Source organism: Ruditapes philippinarum, unplaced genomic scaffold (genome assembly GCF_026571515.1).
Source record: "Ruditapes philippinarum isolate M1 unplaced genomic scaffold, ASM2657151v2 ctg1585_1_1_1_1, whole genome shotgun sequence".
NCBI lineage: Eukaryota > Metazoa > Mollusca > Bivalvia > Venerida > Veneridae > Ruditapes > Ruditapes philippinarum.
This window is the reverse complement of record NW_026864778.1, coordinates 175,803-194,712: the sequence shown is the minus strand read 5'-3', so window position 1 is coordinate 194,712 and position 18,910 is coordinate 175,803. Positions and strand designations below refer to the sequence as shown.

At 33.6% G+C, this 18,910-nt stretch overlaps 1 protein-coding gene across 1 annotated transcript in view; it reads left to right on the top strand.

Moving 5' to 3' along the window:
- Nucleotides 1–18,056, top strand: part of LOC132726766 (clarin-3-like) — a 29,157-nt gene extending 11,101 nt beyond the window's left edge. Inside the window, exons 2-4 of the mRNA XM_060712123.1 lie at nt 14,219–14,341; nt 14,684–14,875; nt 17,186–18,056. Of these exons, the coding sequence (XP_060568106.1) occupies nt 14,219–14,341; nt 14,684–14,875; nt 17,186–17,448 (578 nt within the window). The 3' untranslated portion in view covers nt 17,449–18,056. The remainder of the gene's footprint in view (nt 1–14,218; nt 14,342–14,683; nt 14,876–17,185) is intronic.
- Nucleotides 18,057–18,910: the final 854 nt, after the last annotated feature.

Here is an 18,910-nt window from a genome sequence, read left to right as displayed (position 1 = left end):
CGAGTTTGGTTTTCTTGAAATATTTTGGTTTATCTGGAGGCATGCAGCTTTAAAATGAATTATCATACTGAAACATGTGTTTATTTACATGTCTGTATATGTGAAGTTTTGTAACGAAAGTTATTTAGATATATTGCCTGAACATTTGAGACGATTTGTAACTAGATTACGAACTTCTGCACACAACCTAAGAATACAAACTGGCAGATATGCTAGAAACAGAATACATACAATACAATAGAAATGAACGCTACTGCCAATGTTGTTCTTTAAGAGACTTAGAAGACGAATTTCATTTTGATCTTATATGCCCATGTTATACAAATATTCGTAACCTTTATATTAAAAGATATTATTTTGTTAACCCAAGTATGTACAAATTTATTGCATTGGTGCAAAGTAATAATAGAAATGAACTATGTAAATTAGCATTTTATTACAAAAATGCTATGACTGTTAGAACTTGGGAAACGGACAAAAGCCCTTCCGGACAAAAGCCCTTCCGGACAAAAGCCCTCCCGTCCAAAAATGACAAGGCGGACAAAAGCCCTCCCGTGAAAATGACAAGGCGGACAAAAACCCTCCCGTGAAATTGACAGGGCGGACAAAAGCCCTCCCGTGAAAATGACAGGGCGGACAAAAGCCCTCCCGTAACAAAATATATATGTATGTTACATACCTGTGTTTTTTTCAACGCACTTAAGATATTAAATTTGTAACATTTATATTTGTTGTTGTTTTCTATTGGTCTAAGTATTTTATGAGCTAGAACCAGCTTTCATTCAGAATATACCTTTCAGAAATGTTTAGCAAGGTAATATTTTCACACGAATGTCGTTTAAAACAAAGTCACTTTCTAAAGTAATTCACTCATTACAAGGCATTTGGACTTTCAATTTTAGTTAATTTTAACATCTTTTCATCATTTATTATTCTATTAATCATAATTTCACATGTGAGTAATCCTTCATTTTTACGTGAATAAATATGCACAGGAGGGCTTTTGTCCGCCCTGTCATTTTCACAGGAGGGCTTTTGTCCGCCTTGTCAATTTTGGACGGGAGGGCTTTTGTCCGGGAGGGCTTTTGTCCTACACTCTTAGAACTTCACTATTAAATAATGTTCAATGATAGATCAAAATTTTTTATTTTAAAGTTTTGATATTGATTTTCTTCCTTAAATATGTTCATCCTCACTTAACTGAGGCTTAATAACAATCAACGTAAGTTTCATTACAATTATTGATTTCTTTATATTATTTATATCATGATTTCTTTACATTGATTGCACTGAAAGTACATGTTACTTGAATATTATTATGTATGTACGTGATGATGTACTATATGTATAAATCCGAAATAAAAGTTCTGTTCTGTTTTGTGTTTGTTCAAAATGAACAAGCTACTTCTACCTTACTGATATATGATTTAGATACATGTATATTATCATAGAATTAATTGATTGCCAACTTGTATTGACCTTCGTTATATACCCATTATTATATATATTTAAACTATGCCGCATGCCACTCAATAATAATTTCCCCTATATTATAATAACTTGATTTATTTGTGATGACGATAATGGTGATGACGACGATAATGATGGTGATGATAGAATTTCTGAATGTGACATGGCAGTGGTCAAATCCCGGGATCTCTATATATCTAATACGATCCCGGCTTTTCTGAATGTGATATGGCAGACGGTCAATTCCCGGTATCTCTCTTTGTTTAATACTATCCCGGCTTTTCTGAATGTGACATGGCAGTGGTCAAATCCCGGGATCTCTATATATCTAATACGATCCCGGCTTTTCTGAATGTAATGTAATTGGCAGACAGTCAATTCCCGGTATCTCTCTTTGTTTAATACTATCCCGGCTTTTCTGAATGTGACATGGCAGTGGTCAAATCCCGGGATCTCTATATATCTAATACAATCCCGGCTTTTCTAAATGTGATATGGCAGACGGTCAATTCCCGGTATCTCTCTTTGTTTAATACGATCCCGGCTTTTCTGAATATGACGCAGCAGTGGTCAAATCCCGGGATCTCTATATATCTAATACAATCCCGGCTTTTCTAAATGTGATATGGTAGATCAAAGATATTCTAAAGATATTGTACTTGTAAGTATCGTAATGATTTAATAGAGAAAATGATAATTCGTTTGTTGTGATTTTTTAAAGGTACAATATACTTATTGATAGGAGTAAACTGATTTGAACATTACAAGTCTGATTCTGTTTGACAAGTGGAAATCACTAAAAAATTAAAAGATTTATATCTAAGTAGGAAAATCAAAAGATTTATATAAAAGGTCATCTAAAAAAAACGGCTTAATCTTACTTTACATAGCAATCACACTTTGGTTCACCAGACAGGTGTCTCTACTCTAATATTATAAAAGGGCATGTGTCATTTGTGTCAATATATCGAAACCATCAAAACCAACTCCGTCAGAAAAAAGATACACAAGTCTACTTCAAAATTTCTTTAAGAACACTGACAACATATATTACACATCTGTAAAAAAACTGCAGGGGTTAATTATCTAATCGATAATTTACCAATGACACCTGCATGCATTAATGATTTATGAAAATACATGTATATATCAATAAATGAATTGATTGACAACTTATATTTACTTTTTCTTATTACATAATTATTATCATATTATGATAAAAGTTTGGTACATACATTTAAGAATATATGTATATATTTATATTAAACTTTTATCATGATGTTTATGATGGACACACCAACAGTCACGTGTTCAATAAGGTGCCCCGCAGTCTCGATAACCAATACACAGCGACTTCCACTGCCAGTACATGTACTTCCAAAATAAGAGTTTAGGTGTGTGACATTCTGAGGTCAATTAACTCTCTCATGTGTGAAAAAATACGTTAGCAGATTTTTATGCTCCCCGAAAAAATTTCGGGGGAGCATATAGTCGCCGCCTTGTCCGTCCGTCCGTCCGTCCGTCTTTCCGTCCGTCCGTCTGTCCGTCCGTCCGTCCGTCCCCTTTTCTTGTCCGGGACATAACTTTGAAACAACAAGAGGTATCAACATGAAACTTTGTAGGTAGATAGATCTCATTGAGTAGGTGTGCAGTGCACAAGAACCGTAACTCTGCCTTGCCTAATTTTTGAATTATTCCCCTTTGTTTATTTTTACACTTTGAACTTTGTCCGGGACATAACTCTAAAAGTATAAGAGGTATCAACATGAAACTTTGTAGTTAGATAGATCTCATTGAGTAGAATTGCAGTGCACAAGAACCGTAACTCTGCCTTGCCTAATTTTTGAATTATCCCCCTTTGTTTATTTTACACTTTGAACTTTGTCCGGGACATAACTCTAAAAGAATAAGAGGTATCAACATGAAACTTTGTAGGTAGATAGATCTCATTGAGTAGGTGTGCAGTGCACAAGAACCGTAACTCTGCCTTGCCTAATTTTTGAATTACCCCCTTTGTTTATTTTACACTTTGAAATTTGTCCGGGACATAACTCTAAAAGTATAAGAGGTATCAACATGAAACTTTGTAGGTAGATAGATCTCATTGAGTAGAATTGCAGTGCACAAGAACCGTAACTCTGCCTTGCCTAATTTTTGAATTATCCCCCTTTGTTTATTTTACACTTTGAACTTTGTCCAGGACATAACTCTAAAAGTATAAGAGGTATCAACATGAAACTTTGTAGGTAGATAGATCTCATTGAGTAGGTGTGCAGTGCACAAGAACTGTAACTCTGCCTTGCCTAATTTTTGAATTATCCCCCTTTGTTTATTTTACACTTTGAAATTTGTCCGGGACATAACTCTAAAAGTATAAGAGGTATCAACATGAAACTTTGTAGGTAGATAGTTCTCATTAAGTAGGTATGCAGTGCACAAGAACCGTAACTCTGCCTTGTCTAATTTTTGAATTATCCCCCTTTGTTTATTTTACACTTTGAACTTTGTCCGGGACATAACTCTAAAAGTATAAGAGGTATCAACATGAAACTTTGTAGGTATATAGATCTCATTGAGTAGGTGTGCAGTGAACAAAAACCTTAACTCTGCCTTGCCTAATTTTTGAATTATCCCCCTTTGTTTATTTTTTACACTTTGAACTTTGTCCGGGACATATTTCTTAATGTATAAGAGATATCAACATGAAACTTTGTAGGTAGATAGATCTCATTGAGTAAGTTTGCAGTGCACAAGAACTGTAACACTGTCTTGCCTTCTTTTGTAGTTATTGCCCTTTGTTCATTTTGACACTTTGAACTTTGTCTGGGACATTATTCTAAAATTATAAGAGATATCATCAACATGAAACTTTGTAGATAGATAGGTCTCATTGGGTGGAAGTGCAGTGCTTAAGAAATCATTACTCTGCCTTGCCTTATTTTGAAGTAATTGCCCTTTGTTTATTTTTACTTTTTGACTTTTGTCCTGGACATTACTTTAAAACTATTAGAGATATCAACATGAAACTTTGTAGGTAGCTAGATATAATTGGATAGAACTGCAACGCTTCAAGAACCTAAACAAAGCCTGGTGTAATTTTGGAGTTATTGCCCTTTGTTCATTTTTTTTATACTTTCCTGTGTCCAGAACCTTCTCGGGGAGCATCACCCGGTTCAACCGGTTCTTGTTTTTCATAACTACTACAAATCAAACTTATTCAAAAGGCCCTACAAAAACATTCAAATAATAATAATAATAATAATAATAATCTAAGCTTTATTTCCGTACAAATTGTAGTATTTGTAGTACGGCTGTTATTAATTAAACGTTTTCATTATTAAACATATGAAATAACCAACCAAGAAACATGTATACAGTACCGAAAATCATTCAAATAAATAAATATATCATAGCCATCAACAATAAAAAAAAATCATTAAAATTGTCAACAAGCATATCACGAGCATATCTTTGACGAAATGCATGAGATAATCGATAATTTATCATCGACACCGAGAACAGGTGGTCAATTCCCGGGATAACTAATATGATCATTAATTGGGTTTTCTCCTTTTGCGGGCGCCAACACAAAGAACCAAAATAGCGATAATTTAATAGGCGAAGACACAAAATCTTTTTCTGCAGAATTCATGTTGGCAAGTAGAAATCTTCGTGTCAGCGTCATATAATTGTTGTGTCTTCGCCTGAAAATGAGAAAGTTGAAAACAAGATAATTGTCCAATTTATTGTGTCTTTGACATGAAGTGAAGATACAATACTCGATAAATTGGACAATTTCGTGTCTGCATTTTGAGGTGACGAGGCAAAAAAATATAGGGCGCCAAAATTATGATTGCTACAGGTCTGTCTTCGTCACCCAAAAGATGAAGGCAAAGACACGTTAAGTTAACATATGAATGTACCTTCGACTTTTGAATGGCGAAGACCTGAAATTGCAGAAATCAGCAACCATAATATTGTCCTTAGAAATGATTTGATAATGTTTCAGTTATTTCTCTTTGTATTTTCGCACAGACTTTAATTAATAAAATCTGTGATTTTCAGAGGAAAAAACTTTCTGTCATCAAACGCCAAAATTTAATATATATCTACTGTAATTGATAAAGTTTTTCTTCATATTCAATAAAATATTCGTTTTGAAAATAAGTTTGCATTTTTATTATTGTTTAAGGTTACAAATGTATTTATTTTAAAAATTCAGTACGGCTAGCTTCAACATTGCTTATAGGCTAGTCGTACATGACTCGCATAAAGCTAAGCAATACAGGCCCATAAGGCTAGCCACTGCCATCTTACATGTAATTCTTACTCAAGATTCCAGTACAGCCCATACAATTTTGAACTTCATGGGCAATTAAGAAGGAACAGAAAATTTCAGGCAAGACACTTATGCAGACAACTTGAGACAAGCAATAGTTTAAATAAGTCAGCAGTAATCAGCAGTGGATAGTTACACAGATATGGCACAATCAGTATGAAAGTAGCTAGCCATAAAGATAACAAATTGCCCCTATGATGGTTTGCCTCAAAACAACACATCCCACTTTAGTGACTATTCGCCCAAAACAAATGACGATTTACACCACTTCATAATGATCATTTAAAACAGTATTTAGGGATCAACTCTTCCCTTTAATAAAAACCTATTAGGATATATATAGATTGTTTAATTAATAAACTTTTCAATGAGTAAACTACTATACAATTAAGCTACAGTCTCACTTACATCCCGGTAGACGTCTGGTGTGATCCTGGAATGCGCGGGGTACGACCAGGAACAACAGGGGTACATCTGTAACTCTGCCGGCAACGTCCTGGATGATCCGGGAATATCCGGCATTCGACCCCGGATGGACTAAAATATTTAATATCACCTGGGTGGTCCGGGATGATCCACGAAGTATAGCGCCGGCTTCATCCTTAGCTCTGCCGGGAACGACCAGGGTTACACCGGGGAAGCACCATAGCTCTGCCGGCACAAACCAGGGATGATCCGGGTATGATATACAGATATAGCCGGTAAAGCTATGGTAGAGCCCCGGTGAATGCTGACAGAGCCCAGGTAAATGCCGGCAGAGCCCCGGAGGATGCCAGCAGAGCTCCGTAGGATGACGATGGAGCTACGGTTGATCACGGTAGAGCCCCGGCAAAGCACGGTTCATTTCAAAAGAATCACGACAATTTGCGATGATTGCACTTGTTTGTATTAAAACCCTTCCCATTTCCCTTCTATCCAGTCTTGCATAAGGATATTTCAGAAAATCATCATGAATTTCTATTCTGGAACAATAGATATTATTTAAAAAAAAATTATGTATCACTGTAATCATTTTTGCACGTTTTCAATCCACCGATGTTCTACCGGGGCTCTGCCTGGATTGTCCTGGCCTCCGCTGGGGCTCTGACTGGATCGACCGAGGCTCAACCTGGGTCAACTGGGGCTCTTCGGGATCGTCCTGGATCATCCTGGTAACTTACCGGGATGGTCCTGGGCTCTGCCGGGAGTAAATGAGACCGCAGCTTTAGGGATTATTCAGTGTTATGATCACTAACAAATAGAGATTGAAAAGTCTGCAGCATAATAAATTATAACTGTTTAAAATTATCTTTGTTTGGAAGACATATCAAGACAAAGTTTTTATGGTTGATCCATAAATAAAGTTTTTTATTGAAATTTGTGACAATAAAATTGATGTTATTATATTGAACACTGTTTGTTCTTTAACATCTTTAACACCCAATGCTGTTTAAGCAAATTTTAAACAAAAATATCTGAAGTATGCAAAACATATGTATAAATTGTAAATTCTTCCTTTCTCTACAAATTCATTTTTCACCAGTAAAACCTTTAAATATCCACATAAGTACAAACCTGAAACTGTTACACAATGAATTGGGCCGAGTTAACCCAGATTCATTTAAAGCGTCTTAAATTATCAAAATTAAGAAATAATAAGATTTAATGTAAGTTTTGCTATAGTTGTTTCTGTACAGTAGTATCTATCTTTAAGAACAAAAATTGATCATTTTTAGCTCGACTTTTCTATGAAAAGGGGAGCTATCCTACTCGCCCCGGCGTCGGCGTCGGCGTTGGCGTCACACCTTGGTTAAGTTTTTCGTACCACCCCACTTTATTTCAGAAGTATTACAAGTATGGCTTTGAAACTTACCATACTTGTTCACCATCATAACCTCCATCTACAGACAAGAGTACATAACTCTGTCAAGGTTTTTGACAGAATTATGGCCCTTTTTTGACTTAGAAAGTGTATTGAGCTTGGTTAAGTTTTTTGTACCACCTCACTTTATTTCAAAACCATTGGAGGTATTGCTTTGAAACTGACCATACTTGTTTACCATCACGACCTTCATCAACAGACAAGAGGACATAACTCTGTCAAGGTTTTTGACAGAATTATGCCCCTTTTTGACTTAGAAAATACATTGAATATGGGTAAAATCCACTTATTGCCTTAACCCTTTGAGATATTGCTTTGAAACTTTTAATGCTATTTCACATCATTACCCCCATCTGTACGCAAGAGAAGGTAACTCTGTCAAGGATTTGTTTTAAAAATTAAGGCCTTTTATCGACTTAGAATCTTGGTTAAGTTTTTAGTACCAGTCCACTTTTTGACTGAACTGTTTGAGATATTAATTTGAAAGTTGGAATACTTGTTTACAATCATGATTCCCAAACATGTCCAGGAGAAGGTAATTCTGTCAAAGATTTTATTTGAATTATGGCCCTTAACTGTCAATGTTTTGTATTATAGGCAAGCACTAAAAAACTTAAAAAATCTAAAAAAATTCATTCCTATCCACTTGTTCACTTTACCATAAATTATGTCATATAAACATTGCTGTAATATTCAAGGGTATCAAACAACTAGTTCACTTTAAAAATACAGAGATTCTTGTATTGCCTTTTACTGCAAAAACTTTTTTTATTGGCAAGCAATAAAAAAGTCGAGCGCGCTGTCTTACGGACAGCTCTTGTTTATTTGAACTGTTGGGTTGTCAATATTAAAATTGATGAAGATTTGTCCCAGTACAGTAATCATAGCACTGTTTCAGTATTTTCTATCCAATCAAAATAAATAAATTTAATATGTAACCTGACATAGATATGTTCCCTTCTCATTGGCAATGAGTATCTTTCTCAGAACGTTATCTGGGGGCAAGTGCACTGCTTTGTTGGTTTTTTTGGGCCGACTTTCGAAAGTCTCCACAAAAATCTGTGGTCTCCATTTTATTATAAATCTCAAACTTTTTGGCACAAGAGGCTATTGAAGACCATAGATAAGTAAAAAAGAGATGATCATTTTATACATGTAGGTAAAATGTACAAAACCCAACAAAAAAAAAACAACAGCTTTTGGTAATTTCTTTCTATGCATGAACATTGAATTCATATTTGATAAAATTAATGTATGAATTAAGTTACAGTACTTCACAGTCACCTTTCAATGGTAGACTGTCAATTTATAGGAGTGCAACGATAACTCCAAATATGCCAAACTGTGATTCAGAGCTGATGTTTAGATTCTAGATTTGTCATGGCTGTATTTCCAATTGATTAGTTGTCACCACTTTCCCAAATATATATAAATGTTTTCTAAGCAAGTGTTTCTTTCATTGGTTATGCATTCTCGCTTATCCAATCAAAATGTGACAGTGTGTAATGTATAAGTTAAAAAATTTGAAAAATAAAACAACTGATAGAATTCTATTAATTTTGTACTTTTTCTTTTAAATTTTTTAGAAAACTGAACTATACATTTTTTTTGTAAATGTAGACAACAGACATGACTGTGTTGCTAAATCATTTTTGAAAGATTTCCTAATTAATTTGCAACCAGATATTTTAAGTTTCTAATTTCTATTATTATTTCACCATTAGATGTAGTATTTGATTTGATCTTAACTATGAAGGCAACATACATTACTCCTTTTATGTCGGGATATAGGATCAGTAGTTTATGTGTTATCAGTTAAGAGAATTTCAAGAGGTCTTACAGTTGAATTCCTCACGTTTTCATGGTCATTTGTGTAAATATAGGTAGATTGTGAGGGATTCAATACATCACAGATTTTACTGTGTTCTGATCAATGATTTGTCAGTAGGTAAATATTTGCATCAACATGATGAAAGACAATAATGATCAAGCATTCAATTAAAATTGCAACCCACACTTTAAGTTTGTTAAATACAAAATTTTTAATGTAGTCTTGTTTTTTACTATGAAATTAGGAATTTTGTTAAAACTGTTTTTAATTCAGTCAAGGAATGAGTCATGCTTATTTAATCAGGGCGGAGTACCTGTAACTTGATTGTATGGTATTAATAATTATAATTTGTTACTTTCTGAATTTCTGTGAATAAATGAATTTTTTTGTTGTTGAAGCATTAAGAAAAGTCTCTACCTTTTCATGACATATTTTAAATCCCTCCTACTCCCCCCATAATGGGGAAGGTATGTTATAGTTTTTGCAACAGCTGTCTGGGCTATTGAATAGAAAAGAGGGGTAATCTAACTGTAAACAAAACAGGAGAGGATAAGAAAGTTTATTTTTCATTAACAGGGGATGGGGGGTTGATCACTCAGTGATTTTTTTCACTGTATTTTACAGCTGAATAAAGGCTGTTTCCCCTAGCTCAAAATAGGTAAAATTTCCCCTAAAAATGCATATATTTCCCCTAAAATGCCTCGTGCTCTTCCTGACCAGAATTATGACTTTACAGCATCTGACTAATATAAGCTAGAAGACAGAAATCTGTCCCTATAGATATAGATTTCAGGTTTCCCCCTTTTTCTGTTTTATCGCACTATATTTTCCCCTTTCGAAAGCCACAGGTTGTTTTGAAAATTGAAAAAAAATCACTGTCACTTGATATTTCCTATATACATGTAGTTGAAAAAGGTCGGAAGCTAACCAAATGATTATAAATCTAGAATGTTTTTGTTATCCTTAAAATGATGTGTTAGGTCCCCAGCTCAAAGGTCAAGGTCACCTTGAATAGATGGTTGTGCGTTGCATGGATTGATTTTTGAAATAATTAAGCATGAATATGCTTCTTACTATGATGATGATCTAGTTTAGCAGCCCAGAGGTCAAGGTAAAAAACGTCATGATGTGATAGTGCATTAAATTTTATAGACCATGCCCATCCCATATCTTTGCAATTCATTGACAGACTAAAAGTAACTTGGCTTAAATATGTGATATTGAGATGAGTGAGTAGAAGTTCATAGTTTAAAGGTCAAGTCATGCTAAGACTTTTATGATAGATTTTATAGAAGTAACATTGATGATTGAATCAGTTCATTAATCCTGTCAGTCGTGTATGCATTTTGAAATAAGTTATAACTAGGCATAATTTTAAGGCACATTAAGAAGAACACCATGTCAACAGCAAAAAGATGCCAAAATAGTGCATCATTGGCATTGATGGTCATACCTAGTCATATTTTTTTTTTTTCATCCATGGATGCTTCCAGAAGTAATTCAGCACATTGGGAATATTAGAAAGTGTTTGTTTCTCATCTCTTTTTATAGTAACTATTATGCACAAGTTTTAAATTAAAGGTCCTGTTCCTTACTGGACTTTGCTTGTGGGGCATTACCGTTTAGTCTATTTACAATGAAAGGTGTTGTTAACAAAAATATTTTCAAATTTTGCAAGCTGTGTCATACCACAACAACTGCCATGATAAATTACTTTCTAAGATTGGTACACAACAAATAAATATATTTTTGATGAAAATGTTTTACTGCACATGGCCAGAGTTGTGATATTTACATGTTACACATTGTTATGGGCAGGGTGTTTTCTTTAAATGATTCATTGAAGTACAAAGTAATTATATATAGTTTTATATTAGATAATGATTGACTTGCATTTAGCAATGGTAAATACAGGTAGTTATTTCACTCCATTTATTGGATTATAAATAATTTCATGTCTATGCAAGTTGTATAATCAGGTAGATTAATGTCCTATGTTTAAAGATACCAAAAACTTAATTGTTAAATTAAAGATAAAATAATATGAGTGCAGGTGATAAATGGTTTTATCTTTGATGACAAAAAATAAGGCTGTATTTTATATGCTCAACAACTTTTCTATAATGAACCATTTCAATACTTAAAAGTATGCATGGGATGAAGTGATAATTGGTCAGGGGTTTAACCATTGAGTATATTTTGCATTAGTTTGTGATACACTTTGCATGTGTTCAGGTATATTATGTATGGGGATGGGTACATATAGGGGGGGTATATTTTCACATACAATGTAGGGTGGGGCATGTATTGCACGGGTTAGAGTATTTTACTGCCTCAGACTGATTAACCTTCTTATTGTGATAAAATATGCTGGCATAGACAGATATGAATAAAGATTTTCATTATTTCTTTATCTAATTTAATTTATTTAAAGAAACCTGGCACACATATGAAATACATGTATTGTGTTAGTGTAATATAAGGTGGCGTGATAGCTCAGTTGGTTAGACCACTGGCTGTCACTCCTGAGGTCCTGTGTTCAATCCTGTGTAACACCCTTGGGATTTTTCAAAAACACTTTCAGTGTTTCCCACCTACATGTACCTAGAGGTGTACTGGTAAGAAATCCAGGTAATCCTCCCATTTATCAGTGTTATGCACTGGGCATGTAAAAGAACCAAGAGGTCTTTTCAACAAGAGCTAGGGACTGGTTCCCGGATTCCCTTGTATCTCATAGATTTCTCTGAAGTGACTAGTCTAGATCCTCGCGAGGGGTTCGCCATTAATGGAAGATAGATAGATAGTGTAGTTGGAGGGAATTACTACTGATTTGAAATTTTCAGTTTTAGATACATGTATATTTTAGAAACACTGTTTGTTTTAATAATGAGCTACATATAATTATGAACTCTTCATAAAATTAATGTTGAAAGTGTGCTACTGTTTAACCTTTGGTTTGTTAAACGTTTGTCACAAACATTTCTGTTATTATAGCCCTCAGGAAGAAAAGTGACACTTTTACTGTTTATCAAACACTATTGACTTATTAGATTTCCTTTTTAGATAACTGATCGATTGTTTTATCTTATATCATTTATGAATATCACATGCCCTTCAGTATTATACATGTTTAACCTATACCCTGCTGGTTTTGTGTGTCAAGTAATATACTTGATCTGCTTTGCATTTTGAACTGAATGATTACTTTATGATTTTATTAAACAACCTGTGAGTTTCTGAAGAGGAAATACAGCTCAGTAAATCAAAAATGGGGAATTGCTGAAAACTAACAACAACAACTGTGAATGTAAACTAGCCATACTAAAATTAATCAAATTTACCATTTCAAATTTCAGTTTTTCTCTTCTAGAGATGTTTATTTGGTAATTTAACTTTGTTTACTGCAGTTACAAAACTGTTTTTCTGTTCAAAGGGAAAACATGCCTCCAATTTAGGGGAACATTTGGCTAAGGGAAATAGCCTGTTGGCTTGGGTAAGGCTGTAAAAAATATGAAAAAAAGTCCCTAGAACTGTATGCATTGTATGTAGTTGTAATATTTAAAGAATGTCAGTATCAAAATTAACCTTGATGATTCTACCAATGCTAACAGATCAGTTCAGGATCAGCTGACATGTGTCTGCTGTCTGATTATGGTTTGTAATTCAGTCAGCTTGTACATACTTTGATGTTTTCCTTGAAAAGTGATGAATGGTTTTGTCCATATTGAAAGATGGGAAAGTTTGTTTAAGATATTAGTTAAGCAGCCAACAGTATAAATCAATAGCTTAAGTAAAGCTATATTATATGCCTTAAGTTAACTTGATACATGTATATGTCATGTCAGGGTCTTAAAGGTTAAAGCTACATTGTATCATACTTTTGTGTTTGTTCCCTGAGTGCACCTTCAATGCTTTTTAATGCTATTTTTATTCCCGCTAATTCTGAATTTTTTCCCTGCAGTCTGCAGCTTTTTCCTTAATTATTTTTTACTTAAGGTCAATTTTTTTCAAAAATAGAAAGAGAGGGACATAATAATTTGATAATGGGAGTGTTTAAACATTTGTTTGTTTATAAATGATGGTCTTGATCAATCTTAACAGGTATAATTCTTAGGTGACCCTATATGTATGTTGTCTATGTTTAATGGGGGTCCATCGGCCTGGCACGTTGAGGCACAAAAGCAGTTTTCACTGTTTAGTATTGACCCCAGACATGTCGCCATTCATGCCCTTAAAGAGTTAATTTTGAAGCACAAAGTGGTGGTAATTTACTTCCATCCAATTTCCACAGAGTATAAGCCAAAGATATGAATTTTGAGCCAAAAATTAGGTTACTGTATGGTGGTCAGTGAGAACCTAAATGTACAGTAACCTGAGACAATAATGAAAGGAGGTAGCCCTTTAAAGGACTGTTGGAGTTTCTTAAATGGAATTTTACATAATTATTCTCCTTTTTACACCTAATTATTTTTAAAGACCTGCCCAAGAACTGAAAATAGCAGCGAGTTCTTTAGAAAGATCTTTATTGTTGTAAGTTTATAGTCAATGTAAGTAACTAAGTTTGACTCAGAAGCCTTTCTTTTGTTAAAATAAAAGCAACAAAACATGAAAGAAGGTGAAATGGGGGAGGGGGTGGGGCTTTAGAATAAAATTACCAATTGATGATAAGGAGCATATGTTTACATGATAATAATGATTGTATACATGTATATTTCAGTTCATTGTGAAGCATCTGAAGGTGTTTGTGTGGTTTATCCAGATACAGGATCAATTTCAGCATCAGAGTATATACACAATGCCCTATACAATGTTGTTAAAAACAATACTAAAAACAACACAGGTATGATTGTAAAAATGTTTGTTTTACTAAAGAGGTTTATTTTTCTTTGATAAATTAAACACAATTAAAAGTATTTTCTTAAGCAAAATGATAGTATCTGTTTCAAACAAGTTAAGTTGTATATAAATGTATGAAAACAAAATTTCTTACACTCAAACAATTGCTACCTGTTTGGAAATTCTAGATTTTTTGCTTGCATCATACAAATGAGATACAATTTGGTTTATACAATTTGAGTACATATTTACTATATATTTATAAATGTCTTTATGTTGGCAACTTCTACTGATATTAACTTCAGTTGATTTTTGTGATAATATTTTCTTTCTTTCCTTGTATCAGGAACAGATGATGTGCCATTGTATATGAAGGGTTTGTTTAACTATGGTTATTGGGTGAGCTCTATCATCAGTGCTGCACTGAGTGTCGTATTTGGGCTTATATCTATGGGCTTCGCTATCTTCAATATTTGTGGGAAACCAATAGAGACAATCACTGGACCTATGGGCTTGTACATTTGGAATGGCATTGCATGTAAGTGACCAACCTTGAATGTAATTTATAGAAAAAATATACATGTATATATCATGATGCTTGATTAGCTGCCCTTCATAGAAGGAAATGAAAATTTTTTATGCCCCCGGGCATATAGTAATTGAACCGTCCGTCCGTCTGTCTGTCTGTACGAGGTTAACCTAGAATGGCAAGTTGGATTTTTCTTAAGTCCTACTGTACCAATGGCTTCTAAGTTTACACACCTACTAATCAATACAAAGTACATGATCTGGGCAAGTTACATAACTCTGGCTTTCATATTTACCAAGTTATTGCCCTTTTCAGCACTTAAAAAATGAATAATGGTTAACCTAAAACGGCAAGTTGGAAATATCTTAAGTTCTATCTATACTAATGGCTTTATAATTTCCACACTTACTTATCAATACAAAGTACATGATATTGCCAAGTTATATAACTGTGTCATCCATATTTCCCAGTTATTTCCCTTTTTTCACTTTGAAAATAGGGCCTTGTCTGGTTAACCTATTTCGGCAAGTTGGATTTATCTTAAATTTCTCCTAATTGCTTAATTTCTTTAATGATATCTTTCATATTTAGTAGGTGGATACCTTTGATGGTCCTCTAATTTTTTGTGGAGTAAGCGGTCTCTAGGGTCAAGGTCACTGGTTTAAAAAATAAATATAAACATTTTTGCTCATACAGCCTTTATTTTTTAGTTGATGTCTTAGTTTAATACAAACATGCCAAGGGAGGTCCTCCTTCTTTGGGTGTAGTAAGGGGTCATTTGGGTCAAGGTCAATGTTACCAATGTCAAGGTCACCAATGTTAAAAATAGATTTTTACATTTTTACAGGTGTATTGACCTTATTCTATAGACAGATGTTATTTATAATTGATAGAAACATAAACTTTGATGGAGTTAGTGGTCAGTTGGGTCAAGGTCACCAGTGCAAAAAATAGATTTTTAAACATTTGCTCATACAGCCTTTATTAAGTGACAGATATATTTTATATTTGGTAGGAAGATACCTTGCATGGTATTCATTCTTTTGATTGGGGTAGGGATCAGTGGGTCAAGGTCCTTTGTGCTAAAAATAGGTTTTTACACTTTTGCCCATACAGCTTTTATTTATTGACAGATGTATTTCATATTTGGTAGGAAGATAACTTGCATGGTATTCTTCCTTTGGATGGAGTAAGGGGTTAGTTGGGTCAAGGTCACCAGTGCTAAAAATAGATTTTTACACTTTTGCCCATACAGCCTTTATTTATTGACAGATGTATTTCATATTTGGTAGGAAGATAACTTACATGGTATTCTTCTTTTGGATAGAGTTAGGGGTCAGTTTGGTCCAGGTCACCAGTGCTCAAAGTAGATTTTAACACTTTTGCCCTTACAGCCTTTATTTAATGACAGATGCATTTCATATTTGGTAGGAAGATAACTTGCATGAATATTTTTCAACTTCACAAGTCAGAGCAATGACTTGGCCACTTATATTTTTCACAATTACAAAATGCCATGACTTTGTCAAGCTATATAACTTGTGTTTACAATTTTTTGGCAATTTTTCTGTCCATAACTGAGTGAATGGGTAAACATTTTTTGAAATATTGCTACTGACAAGAATCTGAGGCGGGGGGCATTTGTGTTTAACAAACACGTTCTTGTTGTATTTTAGTATTGTAACAATGTATCACATACCCATGCTGATTTAAAGTCTCTGTAAAAAGCAATATTGCTAGCCGTTGCATATATTATATGACAGCCTTGACATAGGCAACACTCATTCAAGCAATTGTTTGGTATGACTGAAATTTAGTATGTCTGATTTCATATGTCATGAAAGAATAAAGGAAAAAAACACTATGGAAACAAACTTATTATAGATATTTCAATGAGAAAAGGTTTTCAGCCTTTTACTTATTTGATTGGGTTTTACAGTCATACCAACACTGTAAAGGTCATATATTAGTGACCTTGATTGATTTTTGTTGTCTAACAAGACCATGAAGGTCATACTGTATATTTATTTTATTAGTGACCTTCCTTATTTACTGATGAAGTAAGAACCCTTTAGTGCATTATTTCAGGCCTGAGTTGACATCTGAGTTGACCTGTTGACCTTCTGTAAGGTAGCTGGATATCTTCCTTACATGAATAAATCCAAACACCTGAGCAGAAGTCAAACTAATTGCAGTGAGGTGCAGGAATCTTGGAGTCAGTGGCCTCAACAGCTTGACTAAAAATATATACTTTGATATTTAATAATTTCATATTTTCAATCTTGTAATTTTGTTTAACAAGTATCTTTATTATTTCAGTTCTGTTTGCTCTTCTTGACATGGTCATGTTCCTCATTCTATTTTTAACGTCACTGAAGAAGAACTACCTGCTAGAAGATGATAGCGATAAATTTGAATTAACTGACTACACAAACTTTGGTTACTCTTTTTATCTTGTGCCAGGAGCTGTCGCCATGTACCTTATAAATATTATACTTCTTGTATGTTCCGGATACAAGCTGAAATGTTCATTCTCAAGCGAGGCAGAAAAGGTTGTAGATAACGGAATGATTCTGTATTAATTTTTGAACTGAGGAAAGCATTTTTTTGTATAAACTTGTGAAATTCTTTTTTTAAGGTTGTTGATGAGTTTTTATATATATTTGTTTTGTTGTTGCTAGATATTTATTTTGTTGTTATCTTCATCATCTTCAGACATCTTAGAAAAAGTTTTAGTCCTGTAAGGTACAAGCTAATGTCTACAAAAGGACTAGAAAGTTACACAATATTCAACAGTAATATAAGTATGGAAATATTTCTTATAAAGATAAAATCATTATTACACAGTCATGTACTGACATACATTAGATTGTAAAGTATATTACTGTATTAAGATTCAATGTATGATGAATGAGAGGAAAACTGCAGCTGTTACATATACATGATGATAATTGGCACTGCAGATATCACATTGTATTTTAAAACAACCCAACTATTACATGTGCATTAACTGCTGAATGTTATGTTTTATGATAAGAGACTTTATTCTTCAGATTTGACATCTGTCTAGGGCAGTGACTTGTTACAGAAATTTGTCTTTCAATGATATGGTACATTGTATTCTAAGTTTGTTTTACCTGTCAGTTATTTTAGTTACTAATAAAAAAAAGGTTGTCTTAGGACCTGCTATAAAGATAGGAACTTACACATACAACGTCACCTTAGTGCAGTAACGAGTTAACTCCTCATATAATTCAATAGGAGTTATCCTGTTACTGCACTAAGGTGATACCAAGTTCTCATATCATATATACTTATAATAAAGCAAGACTAGGAATAGGTTTTACAGCACAAATGTTGAGAGTTATAGTCCAGAACATTTTTTGAGAAAAGTTTCATGTAAATCTGTATAAAGTGACTTAGATTGTATGATTAATTTTTAGAAGTTATATAACAGCACTATCACTGTTTGATATACCATTTTTAAACTGATGTCTCTCATTAACTTTACGCAGGGATGATCACAACATTGTTTTGCCCTTGGGTACTACCACAATTAAGATTGACATACTAACTTTACTGGGTTTGCTGTTGTATCATTACTTTATAGTATATATATCCAAGTAGGGAGTATTATAAAATAGAAGTGTGTACATATAATATGAAGAGTTTTGTAATGGTTTATATTACTATGAATACAAACTATATCATATGATCTAGAATAATGTTCTTATGTTATTCAAGTGAAATTACTTTGAATTCTGAAACTCCCTATAATATAACTAGATTTTTGTACTCGGCTAAATTTAAAACCATAGGTAAATTGAATGGTACATGGCTTTTGATGAATTTTAGATGGAAAACACAAATGTATTTGTTATTAATATACATTGTTATCTGCCATGTTTCCCCCACTAGTCTGCTTGTTAACTATTAGACTATCCTGTGCTTATATGTAGAAAATTAAATGAAGCCCTAATTATGATAATGTTCAGTGATGCATATAAATTATACTTCCTGAAATATTGATTCATTATAATTAAG